This window comes from Tricharina praecox, assembly GCF_024521635.1.
Source record: "Tricharina praecox strain CBS 144465 chromosome Unknown BZA05scaffold_4, whole genome shotgun sequence".
Lineage (NCBI taxonomy): Eukaryota > Fungi > Ascomycota > Pezizomycetes > Pezizales > Pyronemataceae > Tricharina > Tricharina praecox.
The window spans coordinates 429,177-441,472 of record NW_026250406.1 but is presented as its reverse complement, the minus strand read 5'-3'; the positions used below and the strand labels follow the sequence as shown (position 1 = coordinate 441,472).

The window sequence follows — 12,296 nt, the reverse complement described above, 5'->3', positions numbered from 1 at the left end:
TCGGTACTAGTAGGCTATAACTTAAGAAACGACGTATGTACCTAAGGACAATCCGCCAGCGGAGCAATAAGCAGTGTTTGGTCGGAGCGCGGAGACTTCAGGCTGACTGGGACATACCTCGAAAAAGACGGAGCCGGCACTCCTTAGGCGGAAGTTAGGAGAAGGACGAAGAAACGTGGAGTCGAATTCTAGATATCCTAGATTTGTGGACAAGATGGAGATCGGACGCGATGGAGTTACTAGTAACCGTTTTCGAATCACGCTCGCTGCTTCTTTGGTGCGCGATATAGGTACATAGGAGGATCTGCAGACTATTTCATAATCAAGAACGGTAGAATAGGTACATACAAGATGATATGAAAAAGAAAACACAGCCCCAGTCACGAATCATCACCCGCAGTCAAAATGTCCCCCAGCTATTGTATTTTGGTTACCATTCCTCAGAGTAAGGCACACACTATCTCACCACGAACAACCCCCATCATTAATACATGCGGGCGGTTTTCCCAAATTGTAATGGCGCAATGGCAATGAGCGCGATTCCCTACGTATCGTTAGCACGTGTATCATACCACACCACCAGCACACCTCTCCATTCACTGGGTTCTCACCATAACAGGATGTGCCTCTCCGTCATGTTGCATGGACGCTGTTATCTCATTAGTTTTTTCCCGTCCGAGCCACTAGAGGTGGGATATCCGGATAGACTCACGGTATTTATTCGTGTCGTAGTAGGACACAGCAACCAAGTTATCGCCAACCTTGACCTCTCCGAAGTTCTTGCATGCGCCGGCATCGGAGATGTGTTGGAAGCCGGGTGCGCGGTGGCCATCATGTTGCATGCCGGGAGCGACGAAGCCCGGCGTGCGTCCGTAGAGCATTTCGGAAACGCAGACTACTTCACCGTTGAGGAAGACGGTGGTGCTGTGGGGGTGTATTAGTACTATGCGACTCGGACTCCCCGTCAGGAGCACTCAAGGGGGACGTACTTCACTCCACCGTCGTGCACGTGCCCAGCGGCAAAGATCATCTTGCCGGCAATGGTGGAGTTCCAGCCCGGTGAGCTGATCGCGTATACGCCCTCCTTTGCGGGAACTAGAGCACAACGATAAGTCACACGGCCTCACATGCAACTTCACAGGAAGGCACTCACCTGAGCTAGCACCGCACCCCGTAGCATCGAGCCACGCCACGTCGATACCGACATACTTTTCCGCGTTCGCCAACTCGACGTACTCATATATCATAGTGATGTACACCGACTTCTCGACAGTCCCCTCATTCATGAGCTCGATGATCATGCCGTACTGATCGGTCGGTTCGACCTTGATTCCGTAATCGCCGTAATGATTGATCCTAGTGACCACGCGCTCGTTTCCAGTAGCAAAGATTCTCCTGCGGGTGCGGTAAAGCAGGCTGCTCGGGCACACCAGGTCGGCGTTGACGCCGCCGCGAGTGTACAGCACCATGTGGTGCAGCCATGCGCCTGTGTCTACGTTCGCTATCGTGCCGTTCACGTACTCGAGGCCTGCCTGTGCAGCGGTGATGTAGCAGTTGGTGCAGGGCTTCTTGACGTTGCTGGCCATAGTGGAAATGGACTTGCCCGCGGCGATCGAGTAAGGGCCGTAGCGGATTTTGATCTGTGAGGGGATGGGGATCAGCTTTTGCGCCAAAGATATGGGGGAGTGGTACGAACCAGCTTGGCACCAGGTGTCTTCGCTGGCTTCAAGAGATCCAGAGGCTCTTCTAGGATGAACCCCGGTGGCAGGCCGTTGGTTGAGTTGGTTGAGCCGTTCGTGGGAACGGTGACGACATCTGGTAGTGAGACTTCCGAAGTCTCTTTACAATCTTCTTTGTGATTATGCGCTTGAGGAATCGCGACGACCTGCGCCAACTGGATTGCGAAGGGGAGAAAACAAAGGAGGTTAAACTTCATGGTTGATGGGATGTGCGAGTGCTGTAAAGAAAGTGTAGGCCGGCCTAGGAACGAATGGAAATGCTGGATGAGCGGTGAAGGTGTGTGCTTCTTCCATCAGCAAATGCCAGCTCCTATATAAACCGCTGAAGAGTGTGACTATAATCAAAATTCTCACTAAACATGATCGGCCCATGATTCCTCGGCTGGGTCCCGTCGCACGTACGATTCAGTTAGTTGCCCCAATTCGGCGTCGAACACCGAGGCGGAGAATAATGCTGTATTTCGATATCATCACTCGGATACGCTGATAGAGGAGGGCAATTAACTCGGCGTTGATTGCTTTCGGTAACCCGGGGGTACCTTGGAGTGGAACTGATTCGAGGGCGGCCGTCACAGATTCCCACAAGTAACCGGTGGATCCTACAACACGATATTCGGGAATGAGACCGAGATCGGTCTCAAAGGCTGGGGGTTCTGTCGATAAGCATCCTAACCACGAAATTAGCTGGTTGTTTCCCGCCGAAAGCAAATAAGAGCTGCAGTACAAAAGGCGCCAGTAGACCCCGCTGTTTGGGAATTCTGGAAGCGTGTAGGCAAATGTCTCACTCGACCTAGATGCTATATCGAAATGTATCACGGTGTTTCTTCATAATGAAAGTTATCTCTGTGTTTTGCTGCCGTAAAGTACCTGCAGCAACTCAAAACGATCCTCGCGCGGACCAGCTTCACTTGCCGCGGCGGAGGATCTACGAACCACTTTACATGAACCATGTACCCCAGCTCCATCGATTTCTCCGTGATCCCAACGGTGAAGCCAGTCGCAGGACGAACATTTTTTCTCCTGCAAGTTCTATGACTTCATGACGACTCTCTCGGAGTCCAGCCTGAGCCATCAGTGCATCGAACACTCGAATCACATCTTTTCAGCAAGCTTACACGTGTGTATTTCTCGGACGACTACAAAATTCAGTTCCAACAGGTTGCCGAGTGACCTCGAGAGTGGGGATTCTCGAGTGTTCCAGATAGATAGGGACACCATGCACCCTGCGTTTCCACGATCGTACCTCTGGTGGCCAGGAATCCCAGGATCCTCACCGGCCAGGAAGCGAACGCCGTGTACATGGCTTTATCCAGACTCCGGCGATCGTCGAAGGTTGCGGAAATCGAGTGCCTGCTGAACGGGAATTTTGAGACGACCCGTCGACTGTGCGAGGGCTGAGCTCTCGTGATTTCGTGTTGAAGCATTCCAGCTATCGTTTGCTAGCTGGCCACGCTGCAGCGGACGGTGCTGTTTTCCAATCACATGGTGTTCCAGCCTCAGATGGTTGCAGGTTGATTGCCCAGCAACGAGAAAGGGCTCACAGTAGCTCTAGAGCCTGATCCACAACTAGCTACACCGGCTCAATATCCTTTGTTTGCCCTTGTCGAGACTACTATTCGTACTCGCCCGTCCTGCGATCAGGGCTCCGCACTCTGTTCTCTGCGATGAAATTATAGTACTGATAAGGAACTTCGTTAACACTCACTATCGCAGATCCATTCACAGAGGGATGCCAACTTGCCTTTCAAGTCTCATGAGTCATGACCAACCGCACCGCAGATCGCAGCCACAGCGAAGATCCAATATCTCGCCTTTGGACACGGTGAGCGCGCCAACTGATATTCTAGTATCACCACCAGTCACCCAACGGCTATTCCGCAACCAAGGCCGAAACGTGCATCCCTTTCCCGGCGGGCCTGAGCCAAGACTACCGAACAGTGTACCCAGCATACCCATCGACATCCGAAACAGAGCCGACCTCGGGACAATCCCGGCATCCCTACGATCGGTTTTATACTACCTGTTATTTCTCGACGACCCAAAGCTATCTGGGCCCTGGAGGTTCAGCCCCTCCCTCAACTTCCCACGGGGATCACACTCCCAGCGTTTCACGCTGTCTTGTTTCTCTATCCGACATCTGAGCGCGGCATAGGCATAGATCTGGATTCGTTATGTCCGTAGCGACATCCCGGAGACGTCTACAACCACTACCCCCAGTGTTCGACACCGCGCCATCATGGCAGCATAGCAGCATCCGGATGATGGATCCCGAGGTACAACTCGCCGCCTGACCCGGTGGGATGGACTACATGTACACATTACGGGCCAAGAAAACTCCCACCTCGGTACGGAGCGCTGCGGCCTGCGGGGGCAGGGATGCTGATCGATGCCGGTCAGCATGGGGAATATAGTATAAGTACGCCCAACCTCTATTCTACTCTTTGAACTTCGCTCTTCGCCATCCCGGGTGAGGTAGTGGAGGGAACGCACCAAGAATCCTCCTCCAACGGCTGCACTCACTTTGGGTTTGTCAATTGGTCGAGTGCAGCCTGTCTTCTATGATAGACTATCGCGTTCTACACACTGTCCGGCTATCTATCCTGTCGGGGGTGGCGACACCGTACACGACCGTCACCGCCGCACCGTCTATTCTCTCGTTTTCTCTTGTCTTATTTGATCGTATATCACTTTTTTCCTAGCTCTCGAGTTTATTTCAATACCGTAGACGCGTCTATTTCCTCGAGACAGTTATGGATCACAAGTCAAGTCACTCACCAGCGAGTGATACTATATGCGCCGGTGGAGGATGTTGGTAGCCGGTGCATTGCAGCGCTGCTACCTCGCACAGCGTCAGTTTATCTCGTATCCAGCCTGTGTATAGTAGACTAAGGCGAGCAACTTGCCTTCTGCGCCTGCGGAGCCGAGTCTGCCGACGAGTGAGTGAAGTGTAACGGGTGAGACGATATGATATGCACAGTTCGAGTGTGTGATGATGACTGGCCGTTGACCCCCGGATTCCTCATCCCTAAGGGCGCGTCCAATGGGGGAACGGGGGCGGCCGCTGCTCTAGATGAGCGCTCGCGAGTAGAGTATGTAGTCGGACGACCGTCGACGAGGGCAAAGCCGCAACTTCCCATTCTTCCCCTCATCCTTATCCATGACTCCATGACCTCAGCCCACATTCCAACGGCCAATGTCCAACGACCAACACCATGCCCTGCGCAGAAAGGTAGAAAGGTAGAAATATCGTATCCCCGGTACGTGTAGAGTACATTAGGTACATACATGCTCCGGTACGCTGCACGGATATATAAGCGCCCCGCGGGCCATGCATGCATGCACTGTGCAACAAAACAAGCTTTTCCCTCACTCCCCTTCGCTCCCGAGTCCCTTCCTTCGCTCTTTTCCTTTCCTTTCCACGTAATCACACGGGTGAAATGTTTCAACCAACTTGTGCTCTCGCGGCGGGCATGTATGTATATGTAGGGACTGTTTGTAGCTAGGGTGCACCTGCCCGTCTCGGACTCCAGGCTCTAGGTGTACTCCCGCATATCCGGCTACCTAGGAATTCTATGCATTGCAGAATGGTGGCTATGTGGAGTATGCCCCCACCCGCGTGGCCGGCGGTTAGTTAATATCGAGGCCGGTGAGGGGTGAGGGATCAGGTACCGGGGATATCCGAAGGATGTTGCGTCGGTCTGGGGAGTGGAGTGCTCTTGGGCACTAGTTAGTACCGAGTTCGCGAATCCTGGTGGATCGTCGTCTGCGATGACTGGTCCACAAACTTGCATGTCGAGCGTTGGAATTTGGAAACGAAACACCTTCATGCTCCGATGCTTCGTGCAAGGGATCCGCTCCTCGTGCGCCCTCGCCTCCCCCTCAACGTTTGACGTTGCGGAGTAATGCTGGTTGGGCATGTTCATGCGGGATCATGCGGGATCATGGGGCCGGAAATTGTGCCTGTTGGGGCACGGGAGACGGAACTGCTCAACCATGCGGTAACATTGCAGATCAGCGATAACTAACATGTCATCTCGTCAGCAAAAAAAGCGAGCAACCCTTCACCGGACGGATTGCCGCCGCCAAAAAGGATTGGACGATGGATCTTGGATCATGGATGCTGCAAATTGGAGACGCTGGAACTTTGAAGTCATCGCGTCGGGCTGGAGAAGTAACTCTATGCTAGAGATATCCCAGCCCGCCAGGGCATGGACGGCAGGCCATCAGAGCCGGAATCCGTCCCTCCGCCGGCAGACAGTTCGTCCCATCCGCCAGATCCTCCAGCGCCGGATCAAGGACCAAGGGGAACTCCCTTTCCCCGACGACCTGAAAGCTGATTCATCATTCCCCGTAGTTCGGTTCACTGGACGCACGGCCGGTGTGCTCGGCTACGATACCGCGCAGTGGACGCCGCAGCCTACCGAAGCCTAAACTTTGAAGGCCGAAGCGCCGAGTGACGAGTCTTTCGCCTCTGCTCCGCAGTCGCCCGTTAAAGTTAATCTTAAAGTTAATGTTAAAGTTAGCCAAGACTCGAGTTTAATCTCTTCCACACGTAGAGTACACCGTGATGTCTGTGATGTCATGCCGGTGATGCTGGCTACCGTCGTCGGTAGTTACCTCGTGCACAACTCTATCTCGTGCAGCTGTAGATACTGGACGGCGGGGCGGGCACGTGCATCAGCCCTGGCTCTTCGACCGTCGAGTACTATGTACCGATAGTCGGGGTGGAGTGGAGTCGGGTGCAGCTCGGTACCTGGAGATGCACCATCCATCACTGGACTTGGACTTGCTGCCGATTCCGGTGCCATGGCGCCGAGCCCGAGCCGCAGGCCTCCGCTACCGTGGCATTGTTGTTTTCACCTGCGCCTGGAGTCTGGACTCTAGACCGTGGAAACCAAGCCCGAAGGCCAGAAGCACAATCTGCTCGATATCAGGATCAGCGCACAGTGCACACTCAAATGATGGTACCCCAGGTATCAGCCCTATCGCGCGTGGTGGGATCGAGGTACCTTATGTACCTATCGACTTGGCTCGCATCCGTGATGTGAGATATCATATATCGATTCTTCGAAACAAACATTGGTGGTTTGGTGGTTTGAACTTTGGCGAGGAGACGGGGAGTCGGGCACGCAGACTGCAGTGCCAGCAGTTGGATTCAAGGTCTCTCACTCTGCCGTTGCACGGTGTCACCACGCACTTGGAAGTTGGCAGAGTGCAGTCGTAACTTCTAACTTCTAAGTTCCAAGTCGACGATTTCAGATGCAACGACGATGCAACGGTCCTTGTGGATAAATATACATCTCGTATATATGCACCTGCCGCGCCGTCGGCCGAGTCCCGAATCCCGATCATACGACTATCTTCGCACCCCTCCTCACCATCACCACGGCAGTGAAACGAACTCTGCGCATCGACAACTTCCAACATCCCAAGTCAGTGCTCCCCCATCCTCCAGTCTTCACGTCCAGCTGCCAGAGTAATCAGTAATCTGTAAACTGTAAACATGCGTCAGTCCAAGCTCCAGCGGCCAGGCTCCGCGATCCCGGGCGCGGGCGCGGGCTAACTTTCAACGATCTAGGGCCATAACCGGTTAGATAATAGTCGATGCTATTATTGGCTACACACCAGTGACCACAGCCTAACCTAGATAACCAATCGGGGCTGAACTGTGAACCGTGAACTGTGGAGAGGGAGAAGCTTGAATTTTGAAGTGAAGGGCAGTGATCGTCAGAGTCGGACCGCTTCATCGATCTCCCGTTGGTTGGCGGGCACTATGTAGAGTTTAGGGCGGGGGCCGAGAAGCAGTGGAGAAGAGGACGAGAAACAGGAGGAGGAGGAGGAGGAGGAGGAGAAGAAGAATCGACCGTGGCGAGTAGACTACTAGTACTCTGCAGTAGGTATCATAGCCAGCTCTCCACTCCCAAGCTCTCCACTCCTAAGCTCTCCACTCCCGTACGGTATCTCGATTCTCGAGGCCAGCGCATCACGGAGCCCCTCCCAAAACCTAGCGTTCGTTTCAAGTTTCAACTTTCACGAACGCGAGTGAGTGAGTGGGGATCCATTCTCCACCTCCACCAGAAATCCGGTTCCTCCGTGCTCCCTGGGCCTCCGTGCTCTCCGTGCTCTCCAACGAATCGCCGCTGTCAGCCAGTCCTGTCCTGTCAGCCAGTCAGCCAGTCATCCAGTCAGCACCAGAACTCACAAGCCGATCGCTCGCGAGTCGTGAGCGAGTCGCGACGATCAAGCCTCGTCTCCCCGTCCCCGCAGAAACGATAACGATGACGATGGCGAGTGGTGATTACCCCGCATACTGGCCAGTGGCCCACGGAGGAGGAGGACGCGCAAGCAAGGCACAGCTGTAAGGCGTAGTCGACTCGTTGGATTGGATTGGGTGGATTGGGGACAGTGATACGGTCATAACTAGAGTACACCGCAGTGAGCTGCATGGAACGAAAGAAAGAAAGAAAAGTGTCGGCCACACGATCGACCTACCTACTAGGTAGTACTGTCGACCACTGTCCAGTAGGTGAGTATCTTGCACTCCCTTCTCTGTCGCACTTGTTTGTCCTTTCTATACGTTTATAGGTATTAGACGACATCGACTGTCGAGCCGAAACTTGAAACTTGAAAGGCAGTGTGGGGTGTTGACACGGTCCTGTAGTTACCGCATATACCTGTACCGCATACCTACATACAAGTGCCAGGTGCCAGGTGCTTGCTTACTGCGATGGAAACGATGGAAACGATGGAATGTGATATCATACGCTCTGGTTACTCTACTGAGTCTACACTATATACAGGACCCCGAGTCGCGACTCGCGAGTCAGTCTTGCATGTGCGCTGTGGGTACTCAAACAGCCCGTCCCATGGTCATGATTCTTGAAGGGTATGTACTGCCGGTATGTAGATACATACTGTGAATCTGTGATCTGTCGAATCCCGCCGCATTGCATCTACTATTTGCGGTGATGATGGCATGGCGGATTACCATACATCCATACCATCCGTCCATCCATCCATTCTCATCCCGTCCGTCCTACCAACCTCCGCCTCCACCTCCGCCTCCATCCTGCAATCACTGTTCCACTGTTTCACACCATTCACTCACACCGTTCACTCATGACGACAATGACAATGACAATGACAATCATGATAAATTACACCGATTCCCTTCGATTCCATTCCATTCGTCGCCCGCAACCTCCGCTTCCCCGTCCCCGTCCCAACCGTATTTAGAGAAACTATTGCCAGAAAGTAGAGTACCTAGGAAATCAAAAAATCAAAATAAACTCCGTATGCCAAATAAAACCCACAAAGTAGACGTGTACATAGGAAACCACCCGCTCGCCTCCGCTCCGCTCGACACAGTGCACACCCCACCCAACACAACCCCCTAAACATCGTCGCCTGGATCCTGATTCAACAGAAAAAAGAGAATAAGAAAAAAAAGAGAAAGGAAAAAAGATATACACAAAGAACCGGATGAAAGAGCTGTTGATCAGTCGATCGCATCCCGCTTCCCGCTTCCGTCCGCCGCCCGCTATTTTGTATATACAACCGTGCCTGCCCCTCCCCAACAAAAAGAAAATCGCGTGGTAGCGGCAAGATCTAGAGGATCCAGTGCGACAGCACCGACAGCGCCGTGACGAAGCTGATGATGCTGGGCACGACGATGGCGGTGCGGAACGCGTCCGATGTGGTCGAGTACACGAGGTTGAAGCCGATGGTGCTCGAGTTCGTGCACATGCCCTCGGGCATGGGGTCCTCCTCGCCGCGCTCGACGAACGTGATATCGGCGCACTGCAGTTCGTTCATTCGTTAGCCATTGTTCGCGGAGAGGAGAGGAGAGAAGGAGAGGAGAGGAGACATACGTTGTAGAGACTAGCGCCGTGCAGCGCAACCTGGATAACCTGCAGCGTCGCGTTGTCGCCAACCTGGACGGAGGCGTTCTTTGGCAGCGGGAGGTCGGGGAAGCAGAATTGTCCCGGGAAGGGGTCTCGGCTGGGACCCGTGATCTGGAATACCGGCACGATCACGTTGGTCATGTTGGGCGGCTGCGTGCCGAAGCCCATGTTGACGTAGAAGAACGACGTCGGATGGCCCGAATTCCAGCCGGGAATGATGGAGAGCGAGCCGCCGTCGATGGGCCATTTGGTGCGGTTCGTTGTGAGTCGCTGTCCACCGCCTGGAGGGTGTTAGTAAGTGTGAATGGGGGGTGGTGAATGGGGAGGTGAGGTGAATGGACAGGAGGGTGCGTGAATGGGGAGGGGAGGAAAGACAAACATGGATATTCCCATTGCATGTCGTTCTGTAATGTGTTGCCTCGCCATGCTGGATACACAATCTGGAAGTGTGCCGAGACGGTTTGTAGCGACACGAGGAGGAGGAGGGTGATGGCCACGAGGGTCGATGGCAGTGGTGATGATGTTCGTCGTGACATGACTGCTCGGATGTGATGTGATTGAGAAGCCTTGATGCTTGATGCTTGATGCTTGGTGGTGATGTCGAAGTGGAGGTCGAGGTCGAGGTCAACTGGAGTGAACGAGGACGATGGCGATGGATGCGTGAATGGATGCTTGGATGTGGGCACCGATGCGGCAGGCTTCTATTTCAATCCGACACGGCGTCCGATAACTCCTATAACTCCTTGGTGTGGGGTGGGGGTGGACACCTGTCGCAGGTGCGTATAACAGGCAAGCGAATTGTCGCGTTCGTCGAGCCGCTCCGGTGGGTGGTGATGATGATATGCGGGAAGGGCTGCTGTTATGCTCCTCCTCCTGTCGGTCAACGGAAATTTACGTATGCAGTAGTTCCGCAGGCAGTCGCTATTGGCTTGATGATGATGCTCGACGATTCGGAGAAGGTGGGAGGTATGTCGCGAGGGGGCGTGGTATTCCAGTACTTTTTGTGTATTGTTGGTTGCTGTGTAGGACTTCAAGCCTGACGCCCACGCGAAATGGGGGACGGGGGGTGTCTGGAGGTTTATGTATAACCGCCGGAGCACTCTCCCCTCCCCTCCCCCTCAACCTGGCTGCTGCGGGTTTTTTTCCTGTACGTACTCATCTCGTCACAGAGTGGGTGCGGTTGTGAATGTGTGTGTGTGTGTCTGGAAAGTGCAAATCACATCGATTGTTCGTGTCGGTCTGGCTAACGCATCGTGATTGGCTGTGGAACTTGACCGAGTACCTACTCTACCGCCAGGTGGAGGGGGCCCCTTCCCCCATCGAGCCATCACCTGCCTCGTAGACGCCTGGACTGGCTGGGATTCGGCAGCAGCCTGCAGGTGGCGACGGGCCAATCATCCAGCGATCCAACCCTTCCTGAGGATGGTCTCGGCGGCAAGACGGGTCCCTGCGAATCCATTCGCTGATTCTGCGGATTAGAGGGGGATGGTATGTAACTGTCGTCGAGATGGCGAGCACGGATTGCAAGTGCGTACGAACTCGCAGTCCGATCGGAGTATATAACTATGGGGAAAAGAAACCACCACCCCGAGACTCGATCACGCCGAAAGACAAGCACTACGCTTCGTGGGCACCGGGCAGTCGATCTCCCTCGCCGTGAAGAAAGCTTGCCTATCATAGTACAGATAGTAGTGGAGTAGCGAAACGAGCGAGCGACGAACGACGTGACCGCCATCGATCCCGGCCGAGATCTCTAGCGTCGTCGCGTATGTAACTACCTAGCACCCGGGAGTCCTTGCTCTGCTTGCTCCGCTCGCTCTCGCTGCAGGCACTTCATCATAGATAGTTAGGTACCTATCTCCGGCTGTAAGGCATTAATTACCTATTGGGTGGTCCCTTTCGTTCTGCGGCGAAGAATCCGCCCTCGTCCCTCATGCAATCAGACCAGACCCTCCGTCAATCCTTCCCCGCAGCGCAGGCACCGGTGTGCTGGGTAAATTGTTCCGCCGTCCGTCCGTCAGCAATATGTAATCGAGCGAGATAGATGGTTACCTAGGTAAGTAGGTATGTAGAGTACTCTACCTCTCTCGTCCCCGGATGTGTTCTGTGCCGCCGACCGGCCCACTCCTACGCGGGGTGCATACCGTACCTAGGATGTATAGTAGAGTAGGTCGGTGGAGTGGGTACTTGGGTACTTGGGCAAGTACTAGCAAATGTTGTATGGAATCTGCCGGTATGATATGTATGCAGCGTCGCCCATGAACCGGAAACTGCAGGAGGGCATCCACGCAAACCAACAGCATCGAGTCCACCGCCCATGCGTTGCCGCCCAGTCCAGCAGCAGCGGCGGCCAACAGCATGAAAAATGCAGCGCTTCTCCAAACAGCACTTTGGCTCTCCTCCTCGCAAGTCGCATCCGGTCCCGATCGGAACCGACCTGGAGGCTGGTCGGCGCGTATATGTAATAGGGCTGATGTGATTCCACAGTTCAAACTAACCGAGACGGCTCGGTGCGGTATGTACGGGGTGGTGGTCTGGTGTCGGCTCACAAGTGGGAACACACGTTCAGGACTTATCATTGTACGAACACCCGTGCCGGTCCCGAACGCATCGATGCTGAGGTGTTCGTTCGGGAAAATCTGCCACAACAACG

The 12,296-nt window shown here is 54.1% G+C and overlaps 3 protein-coding genes across 3 annotated transcripts; all 3 read right to left on the bottom strand.

Annotated features, from left to right (window-relative positions):
* Positions 1-331: 331 nt before the first annotated feature.
* Positions 332-2,119, bottom strand: BZA05DRAFT_433949 (uncharacterized protein). The gene is made up of 6 exons (XM_051486295.1): positions 1,697-2,119; positions 1,154-1,640; positions 990-1,095; positions 713-924; positions 612-649; positions 332-544 (listed from the first exon to the last, which is right to left on the bottom strand). The coding sequence occupies exons 1-6, from the start codon at positions 1,934-1,936 to the stop codon at positions 485-487; spliced, it is 1,143 nt and encodes a 380-aa protein (XP_051342462.1). The 5' UTR covers positions 1,937-2,119; the 3' UTR covers positions 332-484.
* Positions 2,120-9,241: 7,122 nt separating this feature from the next.
* Positions 9,242-10,331, bottom strand: BZA05DRAFT_198259 (uncharacterized protein). Its single transcript, XM_051479465.1, has 3 exons — positions 10,023-10,331; positions 9,611-9,924; positions 9,242-9,539 (listed from the first exon to the last, which is right to left on the bottom strand). The coding sequence occupies exons 1-3, from the start codon at positions 10,177-10,179 to the stop codon at positions 9,348-9,350; spliced, it is 663 nt and encodes a 220-aa protein (XP_051342461.1). The 5' UTR covers positions 10,180-10,331; the 3' UTR covers positions 9,242-9,347.
* A 1,236-nt stretch (positions 10,332-11,567) lies between these two features.
* Positions 11,568-12,091, bottom strand: BZA05DRAFT_388125 (uncharacterized protein). The gene has a single exon (XM_051482649.1). The coding sequence runs from the start codon at positions 12,001-12,003 to the stop codon at positions 11,722-11,724; it is 282 nt and encodes a 93-aa protein (XP_051342460.1). The 5' UTR covers positions 12,004-12,091; the 3' UTR covers positions 11,568-11,721.
* Between the last annotated feature and the right edge of the window lie 205 nt (positions 12,092-12,296).

Coding starts and splice junctions, on each gene's coding strand:
- BZA05DRAFT_198259 (XM_051479465.1), bottom strand. CDS start 10,179: ATGTCACGACGAACATCATCACCACTGCCATCGACCCTCGTGGCCATC. Junction 9,925..10,022: donor CATGCAATGGGAATATCCAT/GTTTGTCTTTCC, acceptor AACACCCTCCAG/GCGGTGGACAGCGACTCACA. Junction 9,540..9,610: donor ACGGCGCTAGTCTCTACAAC/GTATGTCTCCTC, acceptor AACGAACTGCAG/TGCGCCGATATCACGTTCGT.
- BZA05DRAFT_433949 (XM_051486295.1), bottom strand. CDS start 1,936: ATGAAGTTTAACCTCCTTTGTTTTCTCCCCTTCGCAATCCAGTTGGCG. Junction 925..989: donor GTGCACGACGGTGGAGTGAA/GTACGTCCCCCT, acceptor ACACCCCCACAG/CACCACCGTCTTCCTCAACG. Junction 545..611: donor GAGAGGCACATCCTGTTATG/GTGAGAACCCAG, acceptor AACGATACGTAG/GGAATCGCGCTCATTGCCAT.
- BZA05DRAFT_388125 (XM_051482649.1), bottom strand. CDS start 12,003: ATGCTGTTGGCCGCCGCTGCTGCTGGACTGGGCGGCAACGCATGGGCG.